General features: G+C 40.0%; 1 protein-coding gene across 4 annotated transcripts; it reads left to right on the top strand.

Moving 5' to 3' along the window:
• The first annotated feature begins 1,313 nt into the window (after positions 1-1,313).
• sfmbt1 (Scm like with four mbt domains 1) lies at positions 1,314-23,201 on the top strand. 4 transcript variants are annotated; one of them, XM_085456014.1, is made up of 21 exons: positions 1,314-1,523; positions 6,838-6,898; positions 8,169-8,314; positions 9,187-9,430; positions 10,127-10,215; positions 12,061-12,313; positions 13,101-13,198; positions 13,380-13,481; positions 14,617-14,776; positions 14,920-15,002; positions 15,653-15,779; positions 16,226-16,339; positions 16,525-16,567; positions 16,665-16,732; positions 16,840-16,979; positions 18,177-18,286; positions 18,642-18,832; positions 20,332-20,510; positions 20,598-20,822; positions 21,247-21,375; positions 21,570-23,201. In XM_085456014.1, exons 2-21 carry the CDS (start codon positions 6,874-6,876, stop codon positions 21,708-21,710), a joined length of 2,667 nt encoding a protein of 888 aa, XP_085312140.1. In that variant the 5' UTR covers positions 1,314-1,523; positions 6,838-6,873; the 3' UTR covers positions 21,711-23,201. The 4 variants fall into 4 exon arrangements, with proteins under 4 accessions (XP_085312140.1, XP_085312143.1, XP_085312141.1 ...); XM_085456017.1 differs by having other exon boundaries at positions 1,316-1,523; positions 8,220-8,314; XM_085456015.1 differs by having other exon boundaries at positions 1,316-1,523; positions 18,642-18,817.
• The last annotated feature ends 22 nt before the right edge of the window (positions 23,202-23,223 follow it).

Here is a 23,223-nt window from a genome sequence, read left to right as displayed (position 1 = left end):
TAAGCCTAATGCAGCGTTAAAGTTGCAGGCCATTTTAAAAAGAAAAAACGACCCAACCCAAATGACAAATTAAAAATAACACGATCAAAAAGATAAATTGAAAAATGCGGCACGGTTAACTAATACTTTCTCATTCAGCAGCAGATTTATTTGGGGAAACCCAAATTCCTTCTCGTCTAGTCGAAAGCTTTTAGTGCAAGGCAGCTCCACACTGGAATAAAAATCACCAGATAAATTTTGGAAATAAATGCGTGCCCCCCTCCCCCAGTCCCTGTCACTTAAATTTATTCACGGCTCTGCGATTGTTTCGACTGTTTGTGCAAGATCCGATCGCCTTTCTGTGGCCAACATTTACTGTATTGTTTCCACCTGAAAAAGAAAAAAATAAACGCTTTTAAAAATATTTGTAGGCATCCGTAAGGCTGCCTATTGTGGGGGATTATATGAGGCAGTTGCCTTTATATGTTCCAAGTGAGCGGCAAAATGTGTTTTAGATACCGGGTGAGGCTTGAAGAGCTGAAGACGGGTTTATCGAAACGAGGTGTACACTTGTTTCATAAGGAAAGCGCCTTTCTTGCACAAAATAGGTAGACTTTGTGCGCCGCACTCAGTGTCAGCGCATATTTCCAGCAGTTTCTCCCGCCCTCTCCCCCCCCAACAAAAAAAGAACCCCAAAAAAACCCCACAAAAAAAAATAAACGGCTTGGCATCCTTGCGCAGCTTGAGTACCCTGACAGCAAAGACGCGTAGAATTGTATCCTTCAGTGTGATTGTCCATTTTAAAAGTACGGGACGTATGTCAGGCATTGTCTGTGAGCTTATTTTATTTACTTAACAGATATTACAGTGAATGGAAATAAATCAACTCGAGGTCATCTTCAATAACACAGCCGATAGCCTACTTTAATACAGAATGAATTGCTTGTCTTTTGTAGCAGAAAAAGAAGCCTATTCCACTTATCGAAATTGTGTCGATTATACGTGCAATTAATTCCGGCTCAGCCATTAACTAAGTGTTGATTCCGCTGGGTATAAAAGAAGCCCTTTAACGGCTGGTGAGGCTGACCCTCCCCTTCTGTACGAACACGGCAAACATTTAGCTTTTTTTCTTTTATTTTTGTGTTATAGATTTGAGTCTTCACTCCTGTTGTGTGTCATTTTTATTGTGTGTGTGAAGATGGAAGTCAGTGTGATGTAGCCAGGCTCAGAGGCATATAGGCGGCAGAACATGCGCAGTGGCCGCTCGTGCCATATTGGAATGAGGTCGTGAACGAGAACTGCGTTAAGCTAACGGCACGCTGCCGAAACAAAGCCGGAAGTATCTGCGGATTAATCCTCGTCACAGCAAAAGCCCCGCTCGTTGCTCGGGCAACGGCTGTAAAGCGGTGGCTCGTAAAGGCGGTTTTATTGTGAAACGTCCCACCGGGGCCTCGGCTTTTTATTCGCGCTACGCTAACGCTGCTGAGAGCAAGCAGGCGGAGAGGAACGGCATCTAAAAAGCGACTTGGAAAAACTACTTAGCGGTAAGGGGCCGATTTTGCGACTAAATATTCACTTGGTACGCGTTGTTGCGCACAAATTCCTGGCGATGTTTTGTGCTGGGGTGGCGCATTCGCCTTTTTTCCCGTCTCTCAAAAAGATGAGTCGGGTTCGGTCGAGTGTAAGCGCCCTTATTGCTCGTCAGCCTGCTCTTATTGCTCAAGCCGTGACGTTCAGTAACTTGACTCGGACACAGGCGGTTTTAAACCATGTGTCCGAGGAGTCCCGCACGGCTGTTACACGCTTACCCTCGTGTTTTTTTTAATTTATTACACGGAAATTGAGCACATTTCTCCGGCTGCCTGTGTCATGTTCCGCTCAGTGTGAAAGTTAGACCGTTGGCGCTGTAGTCTCTCTCTCTCTCTCTCTGCAAAGCCATTGCGTTGATGGCCCATCTCTCTCTCTCCCTCTCTGAATGCTGCGGTTAGTCGGAAAAAGCGGCGCAATCTTAAGCTAGTTACAGTTCAAGGACCGTGTGGAAGTGTCCATGGATGTGCCCTCGTGTAACTCCGTATATTTGTACCGTGTTTAAGTCTTGCATAATGAAGGTTGCACGACCTCATCCGATTTGTGTTGCTACCACCAAGCAGGCTGCATAAACTAACTGCCCCCCCCCCCCCCAAATCCCTCTTTCTCTCTCTTTTTTTTTAAAATTCCTCTAGCTTTTTAACGCGGATAAACGAGATGATGCTCGAAATGTCTGCGCTTTCCCGTCAGATTCACCGTTCACTTAATGCACCCTATTATTCATCAGCCCCCTTAACTTCCCTATTGTGCAACTTGAGTGATCCGCTGGCTGGCAGCGGTTGCTCGGGTTGACGTGCCGCTGTGCAACGAGCAGCCTTTACTGAAACTAAATCGAGCACCTGAAGGAAATAGGTGTTATTTAAGCGTGCTGTATTGAGGAAATTGGTCTTTTCCATTTTTTGCCTCCTCCCCCTTCTTCTTTTTCTTCTTCTTTATTTTTCTTCTTCTTTGGATGTGTAGTTGTCGCAGGTTTCGCTGGGATGTCGCAGTGATTTACGGGAGCAGGCCAACTCTTATTTGTTGGGCTCTTGTTTACAACCATTACCTCCACATTGAAGATGTCAGGGTGTCTGAAGTTATTTAAATCGCCTCGGAGGGTGAGAGGTGTGTGTTTGGTGATGGGGGGTGGTGTCTGAGGAACAACCAAAAAGGCTGCTGTTGTGAATTTAATGGTATCGTTTTAAGATGCGTTATCAAGAATGACATAGAGTTTCAACCTTATGTGCTAGCCCTTTAAAGGTGGTTTCGCCTAAAACCAAAACTATTCTCGCTTTCCTATTGTGCTATTATTATTGACCTATAAACCGTGTGGCTTTCGTGTCATGAACCAAGAGGTATCAGTCAGACAGTTCTGCCTCTGTAGACTCAATAGAGGATCATTCTGTTTGTGATGTGAAATTATTCTACTGCAACACCTCCTGGCATTTAACATAACCTCATATTTCATTGTACACAGTTTATTTTTTTTACCACATAAAATGCTCCTATTAACACATTGGGTTATTTAGAGCATGGTGGGCTGTCACAGTTTCCAGATGGCTTTGTTGCTGGTGATTTTTTTTATTATTATTTTTTTATTTGTCACATTTCATTGGTTTGAACACCACCAACAGAACTCTGGTTTGCAAGAAACCATGAAAGATTTGATAGCATTACAGGTGTAAATTTATACCAAATGCAACAGATACGTTTTAGGTTTTGTGAAGGTCAGAGTGTGGGCTGCTAACTGTAGAAATACATTTTCAGTCACTGGTGGATGACATTTAATAGTGCTTGGGGAAGTGACTAATTTAATTGTATCGAAAGCAGATTGTGTTCTAGAAAAGCCACACAATGTGTAAAGACTTATTTAGTTGGTTTGCGTTTCCCTCCCCGAGACATCAGAGGCCCTGAAAGGCATTATTGAGAACGCTCAGTGGCATGCTAAGTGCTGATGAGAGTATGATTCGGTGAGTGCTTGTAAAGAGGATGTAGTGTGGATGTCAGTTGTGGGTGTGTGTGCATTTGGCTCTTTCTCTTTCAGGTTCAGTCAGAGTCTTGGCTGTAGAAAGATTCAGGCAGAGCTGTGGTCCACACAGACCACTTTACTTTATATGAAACAGGGGAAGTTGCTTTTCTTCCTGTCTGCTGTGGCAGTTACACAGCAAAAGTGCTGCACCTCATGGACTCAACAATTCCCTGTGAAATAACCAACTGCATGGGAAATGTATCCATGTTCCACTCATAGTGATTCTCAAATGCTGACGTCCTCCTATTTGTTCAAGAAAACATGATTCAGTTTTATGTTGTTTGATTTTTGTCAAATGTATTTATTTAATCTGAAAATCCTATTGAGACCAAATCTGGCCAAGGTAGCAGCCATACAAACTCCAAAATATCAAAAAAAAAAAATGCAACAAGTACCATAAAATAAAAGATCTACATAATTATATACAGTATAATTTAAAACTAGTGGTCTCAAGAAAAACGTCCATACGTCTCCTTCACTGCATTCCCTATGGTGCTTTTAAAATCAGCGCTAGACATAACTGTATTTAGGTTTGGGTCTTTCATGTAGGCACAAAAGAGAATGGGAATGACATGAATTTGGATGTCTCTGCCTTGCTTGTGGGTGTATTTTTACACAGCTCAAGTAAGATTCCATGTAGATGCTTCTATTTCTAGCAAACAAGATGGAAAGATAGGAAAGGCAATACAGAAACCTCACAAATCTCAGCGTTAGGGGCTAAAGGAAACAAGTTGTGCCAAGAAGGTAATAGGGAAGTTGTTCAGACTACAGTACAGAGTACCCGTTCTTAGAAAAACCATAGCCCTTAGTTTGCAAAATATTTTAGCAATTGATTTGACAAGACTTTAAAATATATCGTGTCTTCGGGTGCTAGCGAATAAAGCCATGAAAACAGCCAAGGTGAGCTTTAATCCTGTCAGGCTGACTTTTAACTGCAGTTTGAGCAAAATGGCTATAATGTGAAAAAAATGTAAGTGGTAAAACATGGTTACATTGAAAATTTAAATTTGCAAGTCATTACATTGAACAGTTTTAGAACAAAATAGTTCCTGTGGCTTTTAGGGTATAATTAGTGGTACGTATTTGCATGATCAGGGTTAGGATTCTGAGCGAGTACTTTAAAAATTTATCCTCTAAGGGGTCCCAGTGACCAGGAAGCATGAGGAACTTTTAATGCAAACTCACGTCGTCAGAACGTAAATGTTACCTGAAAATCCTCCATGTGTGAACAAAATTATCAAGGTATTGTGCTCGCGTTCTTGGAGGGAAAAATGAAGCAATCGAAAAGAGAATTTCAATTAGAAAACACAGACTTCTTCATATATGAACAATAAAATAAGACTGATCTGAGATGAGCGCTGCACTCGCTGTTTGACTGAAGGGTGTAAAAGTCATCAAGAAAACAGTTTTCAAACTGACAGGGTGTTCAGAAGCAGAAAGGGAAAATACCTCACGTGTTTAAGCAAAATGAGGAAAAGAAGCACCAGCAGACTCCTCACAGGAGGACTCATTGTTGAGCACACATCATTAATCACTGAACTTGAAGAAACTGAGAAAAATGTAATTTCTTTATTGCAGAAATGCTAGAAATGCTGCAGCCACAATAATGTCAATCATTCCCTTAGCTTTGTGAGTATCAGAATCCAAAAATTCTGATATTTAAAAAAAAATAACAATAATCAACTAATTAAAGGAAAAATAAAGCGGTCTAAAAGATATTTGGATATGAAGTGTCCAATGAGTCACAGGTCTGACAGTGTTTCTGTGTAATAAGTGAAAGTGTAGTTGTTAGAACAGCCTGGGATCTGTGTAAAATTGTGCTTATTTCTAGTTACAAAGAAATGCAAAGAAATCTGAGGCTCCAGTCCCTAAGCACTGGATGGACATAGAAATCTTTGTGATGGAAAGGGTGCACTAGAGATGCAGGTTTCTCAAGAAAAGGAGAAAAACAGACTGTTTACATAAAGTGGGTGCTACATTTGTGTGATGTCATTATGGATGGTGATGGACATAATGCATTATCATTGTTTGAGTTTGTGAGACCCTTTTTAGGGTTCTGTTTTTCTTTATCTGTTGTATCAAAATGTTAATTTTAATTAAGTACAGAATAAAAAAAGAGATATCAGTTTAGAACGAGGCCCCTAGGACCCCTTGGAATATAGCTTTTTTACTAAAGGCTTGTAGCTCTGCTCCTATCTCTACTGCTCTTTTTCCACTCTGGTGTAAGGAGTGTGCAACCCCCTGGCCCCCCCAGGACAATGAGGTCCTCTGCTGCGTGTTTGTGTATGTGCTGGAGGGAGGGGGAAAAAGGCAGATCGAGTAAGGGACAGGGTCGCGGGTGAAAGGCGGCACTGGTCCCGGCGGAGCACGGGGGTCGCAGTGGTAGTCCCGCGGTCGGGAGGGGGTGGCTTCTGATGGCGGCCTTGGTTTTAATAGAGACATCAGATGTGACAAAGACGGGCTGACAGGGCGCCTGAATGGAGCTGCAGTGACAGACAAGCTCTACTCAGCATCCCATACAGCGTGCTCTCCACCATCGTCACGCCCAGCGCTCCGCTCTTTCTCATTCATGCCACTTCTCTTGTTGTATTAACTTATTTCATCTGGCTCTCACAATGCCCTGGGTTGGGTTTCATGTGTCCGAGATTGACGTGCGAGTCCGCATTCATGCGTTTGTTCGTTTTCACATTGGGCAGGAAAAGGCATATGACTGTGGTTTTAAAAAGAAGAACCCAAATGAGTTTCACAAGTAGAGAGGTGAGGTTGGATGAGATTAGCATAGCTACATATATTTTCCAGCTATCGTACCATCTGGTGCGTTACTTAGTTGGTAAGTCCGGGACCAGATAGAAGCACTTTGAATATTAATGTTAGATCTTCTCTAAAGACATTGGCAGCCTGATTATCAAGAGGCAGCAGTCCTTGATTTTCAAATGGCTCAGGGATTCAAACTAATGCAAATTCATTTTTTTGTTTTTGTTTTGAAGCACAGTTTGCAAATTAATGCTGTTGAATTTTCTTTGTCTTATGTCTGCTGTTTGACCCAGTAATGCAGGTTACTCTGCCTGCCATTGTGATGCTTTCTATTGTCTATGGCGAGTGGCTTACATGCTGTTAACTGATACCGATGTTTATATATTATAATGATATAGATGGTGTTAAAATAAAGGTATAGGCATAACAGTGGTGTGCCACAGATGACTATTTGGAGCCTGGATGAGTGCACTGTTTTCATTTCTGTGTTTCATTCTCTCTTCTGCCAGAGTTTTGGAGTCCTAGTTGGCCGCGAGGGCACCAGCATGAGCCAGGAGACACTGGTGTCTGGTAAGAACAATTGTGTGAACAAATGTGTGAAAGGCAAAAAGTTTAGGGAGGTTTTGATTATGAAATTCAAAACCATAATTGACATTTAAAATAACAGTTTGGCTACACAAAAGTCTGGAGTGACCCCTCATTGCTTTATATTGAGCTAGATAAGTGTTAATAGATGCAGCGATTCATTTAAACATGGACAAAAATTAATGTAAATATAGTATATGAGGAAATATTAGAGGTGGAAAAGGGGCACATTTTAATTAACTAAAAAAAATAGACATTTGTAGAACAGAAAATTAACCGAACCAATTGTGTGAATTTGGAAAACAAACTAAATTCAAATTCAAATATAGAAATATCCTTAGTTTTAGTCTTTGTCAGTAGGCAATATTTGTCATGGAAATGTTTATTGAGACTTGTCTGCGAGTCAATTGCTTTTAAAAAGTTCTGTATTAGTTTTTGATTTTACTTATGCCTGACATGTGCCTTCCATACATAATACGTAAAAAAACTGAAACTAATGAAAATGAAACAGCAAACCGATAATTTTCCAACAATAAAAACTAAGTGACACAAACAAGCCCACTCTGGAAATGTACTTGAACTGAATTGAAAACAGAAAGTCAAAACGAAATAGAAACAGAAACTAGTTAGAAAATACAAAAGCTTTAATAACTGTGCTTCTTGAAGGGGATTCAAAGCTCTTTGGATGTTGGCTGACTTTTAATCTTTCGTGATGATCCCACGCTGAGGTCCGGGCCAATCCATGACTGATATGGTTTTTCTGCCCAGGTGCTATCCAGTTTACTGCACTGGCAGTGTGTTTGGGATCTTTGTCATTGCTGAAAAATGAAGCTTTTGCCAGTAAGCGGTTTTTCAGCAATTTTGATAGTTGCCCAACACCAGTGGTTGAAATGCAGTCCCACACTATGACAGAACCTCCATCATGTTTTACAGATGGATGCAGACATTCACTGTTGGACCTCCTTTCCTGTATGCATTTTTGCAACAGGCTACTAGTAACAAAGGCCCCATTTAAATTGGTTTCTTGCTAGTACGTAGACACAGCACTACATCATCCCTTGTGTTCCAGTTGTTATCTTTAATGCTTGCTGTTAAGTGACTCAACAAACAACAAAAAACATTCCTACAAGAAATGGTTAGCTACAAGGACTGTGCTCAAAATAAATATGGAAAAAAAAACCCCCAAAAAAACAACAACCCAAAAATATATATAAAACTGCAAGTGACCCGTGGATATTTGTGCATTCCTGTGTAGGACAAAATGCTGGAAAGCAGGTTCATGAAGAAAAATGCGTTTGCATTCCAGATGGAGACTCTGCTCAGGATGCTCCTGACTTTAACTGGGATGATTACCTGGAGGAGACTGAAGCCGTGGCTGTGCCCCATCACAGCTTCAAACATGTGGGTGTCGACAACCTTGACAGCTTACACACATTTCTGGATAAACTTGTGCTAGCTATTTATGATGAATTACATAGCTTCTGTGTAAAGTCTTCAGAGAGACTGGTGGGGTCAAATGTCATATTAAAATTTAAATTGAAGTTTTTAAACTGCCCATATGGTGTTTCATTAATGTGCTAGAAGGCATAGAATGAGGAAAACAAGCAGTCAGCACCATGTCTGAATGTTCTTTTTGTAGTAACAACAGAGTCACCACTGTCACCATTTTTTTCTTTCCCGACTAGTGTAAAGTTGGCTCTAGCTGTTACATTGTTACAAGTTACTTCCTGTATAGGCGCAACTTAAGTTATTCTGTTGTCAGATAACCAAAGCAAGTAAATGTGAGTGAAAATTAAACCCTTTTTCATAGTAACTCTTGTTAATTCTATTAACTAATTACAAACATGTGCCTCACATATGGGCAGTCCATACTGCAGCGCCTTTTTTTTGAGGTTGTTTTGATTTGACCAGCTGTAATATGCAAAATGCATTGAAAAGGTTTGGAGATGTTGAGGAAAACTGTGGGTCAGGTTTTGAAGTAATCCAAAGAAATCTGACCACATGTTCTTTGCAATCCAGTGGATTATATGACTAAATATTTCCATGTGCTTTGTGCTCATTTTAAAGAAACCTAATCCAACCCTGTGTTCTCTGGATACGTTACTTGTATCAAACAATTGGAGAGTCCTTGTGTTCTCTCATAAAACTAGTGTTTTAACCCATGTTACTTAAGCTGAAAGCTGGTAGGTAGATTTATTTAGGATGAAAACCAATAGAATAAAAGTCTTTTCTCTTATGTTGATTTGACCTCCTGTTTTCCGTTCTCCCCTCAGGTGGACCAGGGCCTGCAGACAGGGCTGACTCCAGGCATGAAGCTGGAGGTATGTGTGCGCTCTGAGGCTGACAGCCCTTATTGGGTGGCAAACATCATCACCACATGTGGACAGCTGCTGCTTTTACGTTACGAGGGATACCAGGATGACCGCCGTGCAGACTTCTGGTGTGACATCATGACGGCAGACCTCCACCCTTTGGGTTGGAGCCGGCAGCACGACAAGACAATGAGGCCCCCTGAAGGTGAGGCGCTGCTGGGGTTGGCATTGTGATTTTTGAATTGTGGGACGCATAGTTAGAGCTGACTGATCTCATAAATCACAGTCAAGTAACCTTTCTGTCTTTTAAATGGAGAGAGCTCTGCAGAGACAATGTAAGATTTTGGGGGGTTTTCTTTCATGCCAAAATGTAATTTAATGTTGGAACTCAACTAGGCAATTGGACTTTTGTTCATCAGTTAGATTTAAGTAATGAATATTTCTGTTCCCCTGATGTGCTGCTGGCACAGTTGCCCAAAGGTGAAACACTGGGGTTTCCCTTCTGATGTTCTCGCTTCATGAAAAATAGATTTCCCACAAAATGGGTAGGCGAAACACTGAAGGAAATTAACTTTTTTCTTGTGCATTTTTTTACATTAATGGAGATTAAAAAAAACCTTGATACTTGTGTGTATAAACAGAAAACATAACAAAACAAAACCAAATACTTGATTTACCATTATGGGATGTGGTAGATGACACAGATGAAAGTTTGATTAAGATAACATCTCACCTTCAGTATATGATCCCGCTAGTATTTTTTTTTTTCTGTTTTATAATTGATGTGATGCTTCAAAGCAGCTGTGTGAGGAAAAATTAGAATTGGGATGTGTGTAATGCTAAAGACCACCAGCTTTTTTGGTTAATAAACTAAATGGTGTGTGTGAATCATCCACCTCAGGTGTGCGTGAGAAGCATCAGGACTGGGAGGCTTTGCTGGAAAAGGCCTTGGCTGAGGAGTGCAGCGCGCCTGCCAGCCTGCTGGAATTGGTAAGGCAGGGGAAGGAAGCAGCTGTCCTTCCAAAAGGCTACTCACACCCAGGGTGGGGTGTTAGCTTTTGGCATTTCGGTACCCACCCGTGCCAACAACAGTCTCCTCTATCAGGGCAAATTTACGGCACACACTGTGCACTCCCATGTGTCATATCACTTAAATGTCAGATAATTACAAGTTACATCCTCTCACATTAGACGGGCAGTTGAGGAATTGTGGATATATTAGGGAAGGGATGTTGAAGATAGAGCTGCCAGGGATGTGGAGAGACGGAGGCAGGTGATCAGCTGTGATAACCGATAAAGGGAGCAGCCGAGAGGAGATCCTCTCTCAATATTTGACTTACCTTTGAAAGTAATGGGGTAATATTAGAGCTTATTCCAAATTACAAAGTAACAAATTAGATTTACTATATTAAAATTCAGGCCCAGCAGAAGGAATTTAAAGCAGCAGAAGTCAGTGTCTTTCTTCCTTTTTCCCACTTCTTAGCTTTTCTGTCTTCATTTCTGATGCCAGACTCCCTCAACATGGACAATTCCAGTTTTTGTGGAGAAATGCCATCCTTCAGAGACTTTTCTTTTTTTTAAGCTGTGCTTTGCTCGCAGAGTTTCTCTTCTACCTTTGTGACATCCACATTTACCTCTTCTGTCAACTCTTTCTGTGATTATTTTATTTGTTACATTTTGGCCAGTTTGCCTTTGATTGTTGTCAAGCTAGAAAATGTCTCTCCTGCAAATATTATGTAAAACCTATCAACCAGTGTTGCAGTGTATCCACAGGCATTCATCTATAAATGTCATCCCAAACAGACTTTGCCTCACGCAGCCCCATATCACACTCTCACCTCCCTTGCTTCGCGGTCAGAACTTTGGTTTCACTGTGGTACTCTTGGCCAGGATCATGCCAGCCATGCTGGAAACCATCTGAACAAATTTATCTTGTGTCTCATCTGATCAAAGAATGCGCTTCTATTATTAATAAGGATTTTTTGTGCACTTTAGCACAGTTTAATCTTTTAATTTTGTGCCAAAGAGCAAGCAGGGGAATTTTTTTTTTCTTGGCTGGTATCCATAAAAGCTGACATCAGCACAGCGTGCTTCACACTGTCTGAGCTGTTGCAGAGCATCTCATTTCTACTCAAAAACTCTGTGCCAAGTCTTCTTTTAAAGTTCTTTTTGTACAAGTGGTTCTTGGCTTATTCTGTAACTTCTGATTACTGTGGAAATGTGTTCCAATAATTTTTTCCCCTGATCTTCCTCTATCCTTTTCCGTCTTTGTGAACTCTCAGTATCAGATTGCTGCATTGATTTTCTACTTTGGGGTCTGTATTCACAATATAGTATCTCTGAATATTTTGAGTGTTTATGATAGGAAACGAGCACAGAAATAAGGCAGTTGTTAGAGATGAATTGCTTTTAAATTTTAATGATATTGCATTCATCACTGTTGCTACTTAGTTATTTGTATTTTCCTATCTGTATTTTAAGTTTAGATTTATATCTCTAAGAGCCATAATAAAAAAATCAACATTAGAATACATCTCAGCTTGAACTAAATAAGATTTTATCTGCTGAAGTCTGAAGTATACAAAACACAAGGCTCTGAGCTTTTGTTTACACCATGAATGATGTGCTGCTGGAAGCAAATACACTGTAGGAGCAGCCTGTGAAATTCTTCACATCCATTAGTTAGCTTTCAGTCACCGTGCTTCAGTTCTGCCACTTAGCCATGCAGTGCATTCTCTCCACTGCAAATTCCTCTCCTTGTCTAGGCGTGTGTTCATGTGTGTTTGTGTTAGTGTGCTATGGGCTTTCCATTTACCACTCCTGGCCCCTTTCCAGCCCCAGCGTGGCAGAGACCCAGTGGAGCTCCTGTGTGCGGGCTGCTACGTGGAGCTCCAGGATAGCGTTGACCCGGGGCTGGCCTGGGCTGCTGAGGTGGAGGAAAATGTCGGAGGAAGGTTGAAACTGCGGCTTATAGGCACAGAGGGTCTCCCAGACACACCCGCAACTCTCTGGCTCTTTTATCTCCACCCACGCCTACACCCACCCGGCTGGGCCAAAGAGCACGGCTGCACCCTCAGGCCTCCTTCAGGTCAGTGGCATCGACATGGGACAGGTTTTATTTCCAGAAGTAAAGGAAGTTCCTTTCTTCTTCATCTATAGGTTTCTGAGCAAAGTGCCATTGCATGCATTAGTGACAGTTTAGAAGAAAGGACACGTGGACGAACTATATGAATGCATTTTAATTATCAAGTGTAATTCTATTATTTTTCTATACACTGGCCCAGCAACAAAACTTCTCAGTACTTCCTGCTAGACCTTGAAATTAATTTTCCATGCAGGATTTGATAGATCACTGCTAATACTTTTGAAGTGGATACAGTTTGTTGGCACTGGAGGCTGTAGCTCTATCCTTACTGATCTGTCTTCTAGTACCACCAAAAGTCTTCATTTATTTTAATACCACCCTTTTTATAGCTCAGATACAGAACAATGTTAGTAAAAGGAGTTAATTAGATCTTTTTAGATTACTTTTTCTTCTTCGTAAGATGTTTTTATTGTATTTTTTTTTTCAAAAGCAGTAATTTGATTTCAGCCATTTAATTTCTGTCTGGAGTCCAATATCCTGTGATAAGAAGTTTCTGTTTTGTGGTTGCAACATTGTGGAGAGCGACATCGATTTTTTTTTTTTTTTGCTTCCCTTGTTTAATTAACTGGGAGCAACTTTTTAAAGGTCCAGCTACAGACCAAGCTGACATACAGGCTGTGTTTTACCAAGTACTGCTTTATACTTTGTGTTTATTTAGTCAAATTCAAAAGCATGCCCTTGATAATCAAACATTACCACAGTTATCTTTAACAGTTGGTCTTTGTTTCAGATCTGTTAGGTCTGCGGACAGAGGAGGAGTGGGAGGACGTGAGACAGAGGATCAGTGACCTGCCTCAGGATGAAGCTCTGACTGCAGAGTTAACTAAAGTACGGTCAACTGCGCTCTTTATTTGTTCTTCCCGAGCAGAACATTCCTCTGTTTATTCACGAGTTAACATTTGATATTTATGCTTAACTGAAAGCGACATTCTCCAAATCGGGTGCTGAAAGATTTTTAAGACCAAGGCTTTTGGAAATGGCTCTTCATACAAGCGTTTGTTTGTCTCAGGATCAACCTGCCATCTCTGCTCATTGTTTCAAAGAAGGGATGAAACTAGAAGCTGTTGACCCTGCTGCTCCCATTTCCATCAGGCCTGCAACTGTCACCAGGGTAACGGAATTTCCCATTAAATCTGTGTCTTCTGTGCTCAGTTTTGCTTCTGTTTACTGAGAATTTATTTGCTATCATACTGCAGTGAAACTCAACTTACAGCGAGTTATTGGCTTGCCATCCACTTTCTATTTCAGAGCAGGAAATAGAAAACGCTTTAAACTATGTACTATTCTTAATCATTATTTTCTTTATATGTTACAACAATATATGTAACACAATCAATAATCAATCATTTTTTCATCAGCTCAGCACTACTTTTATCTTTTTATTGTTATATGTGCAGTGTGAAAACAATTCAATACACTGTTGTTGTTGTTATTATTATTATTATTATTATTATTATTATTGCACTATTCTCAGTCTTTCCTCTTCAGACACCGGGGATGCAGCCAAATGTAACAACAGAGTTTCATATGCCAGAATGAAAGCTTCCTTGTAGTTAGCTTGAGTTGGGCAGCGATGCCATTTTACTTTAATATTTGTATGTGAAATAATCTCAAATTTTAACAGCACAAAATGCTGTCATTTAAAAAATGCTAAATATTTCTCTACAGTAGATTCCTAAGAAAATGGTCTGCTTTGATGATGGGCTCTCCCTGCTTTTCTGCTAAGCACAGCTAATGGCCCCTCGTTTACTCACGTCTGCAAACCTGCGTACAGGGAAGAAACTTAAATTTTATCAGATCGAGTTCCAGTGTTTAAATTATATGTGAAAGTGACTCATCACTGCAACGTGTTCTGCAGCATCTTGGGCAGCAGGTTCTAACTTGTGAAAAGGTTGATCTTTTTACACAGAAGTGTGGCTGCTCTGCTCTATCAGAGCTAAAAATCTGAGTGTTTCTGTTTGGTTTTTTAAAATAAGCCCACTGGCATAAAATAATATAAGCAGAGGGAAGGACATGTAAACCAGAGGACTTTGGGGGAGCCTCACAAAGCACCCAGAGTGTCCATGCTGTCTTTATTCAGTTAAAAATGTCTTTATTCCGTTAAAAAATGTTTATCCAACATGCTTACATGTGCCTGAAACAATAGATCATATTAGAAATGCTAAATTGCTAAAAACTCAACCAGCTCAGTGTGACTACAAGATAAAACATCTGACAGTCTCTGGGTCCGGTGTTGTATATTCCAGGTGTATAATGAGCAGTACTTCCTGGTGACAATGGACAACCTTTGTGATATTGAGGAGTCAGAGAGTGCTGGGCGATCCTTCCTGTGTCACAGAGACAGTCCGGGGATCTTCCCTGCTCAGTGGAGCCTCAAAAACGGGCTCCCACTCAGCCCCCCACCAGGTTTGTTCTGTCACTTATCACTTTTTGACAACTTGAAATCAGACAGTTCATGATAACAGTGGTGAGATTGTTTGTGCTGTCTTGCTTTCTCTCTAAATTGCCTTATTTCCTTCTCTTGTTGGTGTTTATTGTATCATGCACAGGATACCAGGGTCCAGACTTTGACTGGGCAGACTACCTGAAACAGTGTGAAGCTGAAGCTGCTCCTCAACATTGCTTCCCAACTGTAAGTAAACCTTTTTTCTTTTCTTTCTTTCTTTTTTTTTTAGCCATCTGTCTTGCAGATTACTGACCAGAAAAATAATGATTAAAAGAAAAACGAAAAACTTGGGTCTCACTATTTATTCATGCTTCTGAATTGAGGGTTATTTGTTTGTTTGTTAGTTATTTTTTTTTATATGAATTGAGTTTAAATAAAATAATGTTGTTTATTTACATGATGGTGCATCTAAAAACTAGGCTAAGTTAAAAATTTGAGGAAAGGGGAGAAAATAGTTCAATAAAACATTTTTCTGATATAGTTTTGAGAGAGACTGCAGGAAGCGAAGATAAAAAAGATAACAAATAGTGGAAATATTGGTTTTCCTTGATTGTGTCATTGCTTATTCTGTTTTTTCCCTTTTGCCTGTCATAAATGACCAAATATGAGAAATTACACTTTTCAGTTTAGCCATGTGACTGACGGCATAATCGGATACCAGTGATGAAATGTATCCCAACTGTGTAATGGGGTTGTAGAGCAGGTGACCCACTGTGACTTCTCTTGCTTTTTACGGGAGACTCAGCATGTTGTTTTCCTAATGGACAAATTTCACAAAAACTAACCATCAGCCATCCTCCCTCGCCGTGAAACAGCTCTCTCTGTTTACCTCCCAGGAGCAGTGTGAGCACAGCTTCAAAGAGGCCATGAAACTAGAGGCTGTCAACCCACTATCACCTGAGAACATTCACGTGGCCACAGTCACCCGGGTCAAAGGGCAATACATTTGGCTGAGCCTTGAAGGTGAGATGACTACTGAAACTTTAGTAGATGGATTCAAATGAACAATTACAATATGCACAGTTTTTTTTCTGCTGTTTTAAGAAGAAAATGCTGACATAGTATTTGAATGGCAGCAGAAAACAAATTTGCAGCTAATTACGCAAAAGGCAAAGTTCATTTGTGCCTCTCTATTGTGTGCCTTCCTCCTGTTTTGTATGTACTCCTCTTGTCTATTATTTATTTTTGTTGTCCTACTATTTATATTTTTATTCCATGTACAGTTGGTGTGGAGCACCCACACTTTAGTTGTACATGTGCAATGACAACAAAAGCCTATTCTATTCTTCTATTTTGAAAATAATCTTTCATTTTAAAAGAAGCAGTTTCATGTCTGTGTGTGTGTGTGTGTGTGTGTGTGTGTGTGTGTGTGTGTGTGTGTGTGTGTGTGTGTGTGTGTATTCTTGCAGGTCTAAAGCAGCCCATGCCAGAGCTGATAGTTCATGTGGACTCACTCGATATATTTCCTGTCAGCTGGTGTGAGACAAATGGCTATCCACTTGTCTACCCTATTAAGCCCTCAGGTATACAACATGACTCATCATTGTAGAGTTTCATGGTAGTGGTGGTTACCCAGCAGCTTGAATAAGCCTTTTACTAAGAACACAAATAGAAACAAAATACGATCTTCATTTTATCGTGACGTTGGAATAAATAGCAATGAAAATCAGTGCATCCGGGCACACGTTAATCTCTCCTTGCTTTTCAGTTGAGAAAGAAAAGAAGATTGCTGTGGTGCAGCCAGAGAAACAGTAAGTATGAGAGGAGGGGTGGGGTGTGTGATTGGTGGTAAAGTGGACTAAGCTCAACAGCCTTTCAACATCTCATTTAATTTTCATCCTTTTACAGCAGAACTCCCCCCAAGTCTTCATCACCTGACACTGTCAAGCAGCAGATAACAAACCAGTCGGAGACAGGTCAGTTTGTCTGATCAGTTTTTAAGACCCTATATATTATGTTCGGTCTGCTGCTTATCTACTGTGGTGGTTCCATCATATATATGTTCTTGTGTGAACGTGTGCAGGGCAGGGCAACGGGAAATACTGTTGTCCCAAGATCTACTTCAACCACCGCTGTTTCTCAGGGCCCTACCTTAACAAGGGACGCATCGCTGAGCTGCCTCAGTTCATCGGCCCTGGAAACTGCGTCCTCGTGCTCAAAGAGGTGAGAAGGCTTGGTCAGCTGGTGACATGTCAGATATTTTAGCCATTTTGATATCCAAAACATTGTTATATGACCAAATATCAACAAAGCGAATGCGTTCCAGAAGTAAAAATCCCATCCATATTCTCCATAGAGATTTTTATTATGAGCCATAAAGTTGCAAACATCCAAAGCAGATTTAGGACAAGCTACAGCATTATGAAATGCCGGAAAGTGTTTCAATGGAAACCACAAGTCTGCATGTATATCCGCCTTGTTTTAACAGAAACATCTTTTATTGTGATGCTGTGGAACTACTTTACCCACAATCCTCAATCAAAACAGTGATGACTCTGATTGGTGGAGGTTGCTGTTACCATAGCAATGTTTAAACCCCACCAAATGCCAGAACACCAAACTTCAGAAACTGTGAGAGCGGTGATTACAGTCAGGAATAAATCACTCTACCAATAACCATGCAACTATGCTGTAGTTTACTACATATACACAACACAGACTACTAAATGTCCAGCCATATAAAAAATGGACACTTAGCACTCAAGGGTCAGGAAGTAATTTGCTGTGGAATCAGGGGTTATGGGATTAATAATTCTTTCACCAGTAAAAGTAATTATCTGCACAGTCTTGTGCCTGGCCTCTTTTCTATTTCTATTTTATTTTTTTATTTTTATTGTCATGTTTCACCTCGTAGCTGGTTGGATTGGTTCAAGGCTTGAAACTCTTGGTACAAGGATTTTTTTCATTTTTTATTTTTTGTTTAATGGAGAAAATGAATAAGGAATTCACTTCCAGAAATAGAATCCTTCAAAACGTGTGCAGTAGCCATTGTTCTGCGTTACATCTTTCTTTTGTGCAAATTAGTCAGTGTTAGCAATGTCCTAAATTGTCATACTGAACACTGCAAATGTAAATGCCAAATTAAAGGTGGCAGCTTTGTCACTGTGAGTATAATCAAGTTAGGATTTCACCCAAAGCACTGTATAGCACAGCTAGACCCAGGTTCTGAAATTGTTCAGCTCGTTGTGTTTCCTCAGAAACTAGTGAAATTATGCCTATTAGTTAACAACACAATGTTATACTGTACAGCAAAAATCTTGTCTCAGGCTGATTAGGGATTTTTGATGTTAAGAGAAAACACATAGTGCTACTAAAGTATAAAATAACAAATTCTTTTCATCGTTTTCATCTCGTCTCCAGGTATTGACTCTGCTGATAAACTCGGCCTACAAGCCCAGCCGTGTGCTGAGAGAGCTGCAGCTGGACCAGGAGAGCCGCTGGCAGGGCCATGGAGAGACACTCAAAGCAAAGTGAGGAGACGCGTCATTTAATTCTTCACTCAAAATACTCAGTTCTTCAGAAGAACCTGTAGGAATAGAACAAGTGCTTCCAGCTGGCATATTTGACAGAACAAGCTGGTTTAAAAGTGTACTTAAAGCACAAATAGGTACAGACATGGGTGTATTCACACCGGAATCAGGGGCAACCCACTAATACTTCAGTAAAGTGGTGAATAAGATGATAGCATCTAGGTTTCTGTAAGGCGAGATCTTGTTAGATTACATATCGAAGCGGTTTTGGTTTTGAGTAACTGAAACTTTTTTTCCAGCCCAGCACTTTGTGGAAAATTAGTCACATTTACCATTGCTTTTCTTTAAACATCAGGTACAAGGGAAAGAGCTACCGGGCCACCGTGGAAATAGTCCGTACTGCAGACCGTGTGGCAGACTTCTGCAGGAAAACCTGCATTAAGTTAGAGTGCTGCCCGAACCTGTTTGGACCTCGCATGGTTCTGGAGCACTGCTCAGAGAACTGCTCTGTCCTCACCAAGACCAAATACAGTAGGTGGCAAACAGGTCATTGAGACTTAAAATTATTTCTCATTTCATCTGAAGTGTTTGTTTAAATAGCTAGAGAGGCAATATAAACAACCTCTGATATTCATGTATAATATCTTAGAAATCTTTGTATTTGTTGATCAGCTGTTATAAACTCTTTGAGATGCAATTAGAAAACTCAACAGATTTCTAATTGAATTAGAAAGTATATGTGCAATCTGGACGTTACCCGGCTAATAAAAGACTCAGATCATGCAGTGATACAGTGGAAATCCAGTAGAACGTGTTTCTGTAACTGACAGCATTTGGCATTTGAAAGACTGTGAATACAGTGGCGTTCATCAGGAAAAGGAACGCCATTGCAGACGTGATACGGAATGTCTAACATTTCCAACCAATATTTGTAATACATGCTCAGCATTGTGGTGGCACGTGTAAACCTCTAAAGTCCCAACCATGACATAATTGCTAGAAATTAATGTTTTGAAAATTGTAGAAGTCTCAGAACGCATATATTAAATTTTATAGGATTAATGTTACTTTTCATTATCTGTTTGTTATGTGTGGAGCTCCATAGTTGTCTACTAAAGAGGTTTTGCACTCCAAAATAATATTATTGTGTGTTCTGTGCATGTCTCCTCCTCTTTTGTCTGCCATCTCTTGGGGCAGTTTGTTTTTGCAAATGTGTTTTGTTTTGTTTTGTTTTTTATATTTATATTTATATATTTATATATATATTTATATATTTATATATATTTATATATATATTTATATATATATATATATATATATATATATATATATATATATATATATATATATATATATATATATATATATATATATAAAAACTTGTATATGGAAATGTAGGTATTTAGAGATTTTAATTAAGTGATATATTTTTATTTTTATATAAATTATTTTTTTTTTTTTTTTGGTAATTTCTGAATATTTTTTTTCCTTTTACAATTTTCTTTTTTTATGGTGCTCTCATGGCTCCATAACTTGTTCTCATTTTGCCCAAAGCTTATTCACCTTCAGTTCATTTGTGTAGCTCGTGAATAGAAATGATCTGTGCCTTGAATGTGAATATTCTGAGAAATTTATTTATTTATTTTGCAATAACCTTTTGGCTTAGCGGGTATTCAGTGAGCACACAGAGTTGGTAGAAAATTGGTGTCAGGGTTGGCCTCTTTGATCTTGTGTAAAACTTTTTTCTTTTTTTTGAAGCACAAAGCCACAGATTTGCTGATATGTTTACTGCAGCTGCATCACAGTGTTGTGGTTAACTGATGCAATTCAATAGCAACAGACAAATGATTATGCTTTCTCTTTTTTCATCTCATTCAGACCTACTGAACAGCCTGTTTATCAGTGCTTTTCTTATAGAGAGCGTTTAAGAATACAAGCATTAGAGTCAGATTAATATCCATCTGTTTCAGTGGTGTATTCAAGTCTATAAGACATGCCAGATGCAACATGATAATGACACAACAGGTTTGTTGTTTTACCATCAGCATATTACTATGGAAAGAAGAAGAGTAAACGTGTTGGTCGTCCACCTGGAGGCCAAACTAATCTGGATGCTGGAGTGAAAAGAAGGGGGCGGAGGAGGAAGAGGAGGAAGCAGCTCTTTGTCCATAAAAAGAGACGCTCATCAGCTTCCGTTGACAACACACCTGCCGGCTCTCCACAGGTACCCCAGAACTCATGTTACTTCTGCATTAAGCTTTAGGTTAAACGAACTGTGTGAAGTGACCGCTTGTCATCCTTTTGCTCACAGGGCAGTGGGGAGGAGGAAGATTTAGATGAGGATGACTCCCTGAGTGAAGACTCTGGCTCTGAGATGCAGGACGATCTCCAGGATGATTCAGAGCAGTCAATTGGGAAATCTCAGCCCACCACACCGTCCCCTTCCCCGCCGGCGACTCCCAGGCCGACACGCAGACGCCGGAAACCCCGCTCCCCCTCGTTCTCTGATGATGAGAACCGCCCCCCTTCACCAAAGGTGATGAAAATTACAGAGAGGAGCTTTGCAATATTTCTAATTATGTTTCCAAGCAGTGTATCTGTAATTAATACTCAGCAGGTTCACAAAGATTTTCCACTTGTTCTGCGCTCTGCCCCTCCAGTTGCACTCTAAATAAATGTCTTGTGCTTTCTAACATTTCCATTTTAGTAACATTTTAAAAGGTGTTTCTGCCGCATTACGGTCTGTCCCATTATGCTGCTTGAAAGAAACAAAAATGTCTCCAATGGCTGTTTGACTGTGACCTTTTACTGCTTTTACACAGCTATTATTTCTTTAATGAAAGGTTTAGGTCTGCTACCCGTCTCAGCATCAATTGCAAGGGTTAAAATGAGCTGCGAGCCTTTCGTCTTTGGCAGGGAAATCTCAGTCTGTCTGACTCACACTGTCTATGTGTTTGTAGACGCCAAAAGCTGAGCCTCCTCAGAAACTGTGTTTGGATACCAGCCCCCTGGAGTGGAGCGTTACTGATGTGGTTCGTTTTATCAGGACCACTGACTGTGCGCCTCTTGCGAGGATTTTCTTGGATCAGGTATGAAAAATACTCAGACTTAATGGCCGTGGCCATTAGGGATAAGAGCACACTCTGCTTCAGTGCAATAAGTGTATATATACACTTGTACTGTATCCATGGTTAGAAATTGAAACATTTTAACATTTCTCGTGTGTTAACCCAAAAACAAGCTATATATAGAATGCATCTCACATGAACTCGTGTGTTGGCAGGAGATTGACGGACAGGCGCTGCTGCTGCTGAACCTCCCGACAGTGCAAGAGTGTATGGACCTGAAGCTGGGACCGGCCATCAAGCTGTGCCACCACATCGAGCGGGTCAAGCTGGCATTTTATCAGCAGTTTGCTACGTAGCTGACGGGGGACCAGATGTGGGATGTGACTGCACCCTGTTCTGTGTGTTAATCCATTCAAAATCAATGGGTTGTTTTGTTTTTTTTAGGGGGGTGGGGTTCCCCCCTAACACTGGACCTCATTTAGAATCCTTCCTATTCCACAACCTGCGTGGACATGATAGACGAAGCAACATTTCTTGATCCTTGGGGAGGGGGAAAGACAGCTGAGAAAGTAGAAGACCCAAAGGAAGGAACTTGTGGCTCTTTGATGGCACAAATAAATGTAAAGACACATAAGTATAAATTCCTTAAATTCAACATATTTTGACATCAAAATAAACCATCACCAAGGACTTGCTTTAGGTTTAAAAAAGAAAAGAGCTTGGTTTCTGTATCTATTTTAATTAATGCTGTTTGACTAATTTGTATCTTCAGAGTGTTGTGAACCTGTTTTTTTGTTTTGTTTTTTTGTTTCTTTCCCCCTTTTCTTACCCACTTAAAAAGTGACTTAGCGCCACTTCTAGAACTCTTGTTCTATTTAATCATACTTTGCAGTCCGCTTAGGGCAATACCACAGGATCAAAGCTTTTAAATTGTAATACTATGGGATAAGTAAGTAATAATCTCACTAAGTAATAAGTGAGATTAACTGCCTTCTGATCTGGTGACTTCTGTGGAGAATATTTAAAGTGTCTTCAAAAATGTATTTCGGTGTATTAGTTAAAGAAAAAGAGTAATCGTTTCTTCAGAAATCAAATTAGACGATGCAAAGAGTCTGCTGCCCAGTTGTGAAGCGATAGTTTGAGTCATTGCAGGGACTGCATTAGATTTTATTTTAAACATGCAACATGTATATCAAGATCCGTTGCTAGTTTTAAGATGGAATACTTTATGCCAAATTTGTATGTTTAATGTAAAATGGGGTCTTGATCTTAAGAGACTATGGCTCTCTGGTTTAAGTCTCAATATGTGAAATGATTTTGTACTGCAAGCACAAGCAAAACCATGCACTACATGGTGGTATGCAATTATGACACGTGCATGTCTGTATATAGTGTACATATTCAAATATCTTCTAGTGCAACAGGGTGATTTGAAAGGGGAAAAAAAATCGTCTTTGTGCATATGTGTAAATGCCCAAACAACATGATATATTTGCACAGAATAGGTCTAAACTTTGCAATATTGGGTATATGATGCGAGTCAGTTTAGCTACAGTTGATAAAAACATTTTTAACAGCAATGGGTTATTTTAATTGCTAATGCTAAATGAAATTAGCAGTTTTAAAGCAAGATGATACTCTTAACGTGCTTTTGTAAGTCGTTTCTCCCCTCGTTTTTTTCAGTCCGTGTCGTGCGATTTGATGTAACGTTCTTCAGTTTGTGTGATGTTTATGTGTTTACTAATTTTCTCGTAGTTCCCTTGTGCTCAGAACAATAGCACAGGCCTCGTTTGAAGATTATTATCACTGCTATTTAAAGACAACACTGCAATAAAAGCTGAACAACACTTTTTTATGCGGCTCGTGTTT

Source organism: Copadichromis virginalis, linkage group LG5 (genome assembly GCF_057382275.1).
Source record: "Copadichromis virginalis isolate Kocher_CV1m ecotype Utaka linkage group LG5, C_Virginalis_male_GT1.1, whole genome shotgun sequence".
NCBI classification, from domain to species: Eukaryota; Metazoa; Chordata; class Actinopteri; order Cichliformes; family Cichlidae; genus Copadichromis; species Copadichromis virginalis.
The sequence above is the reverse complement of the archived record's forward strand: the minus strand, read 5'-3'. Positions and strand labels throughout refer to the sequence as shown.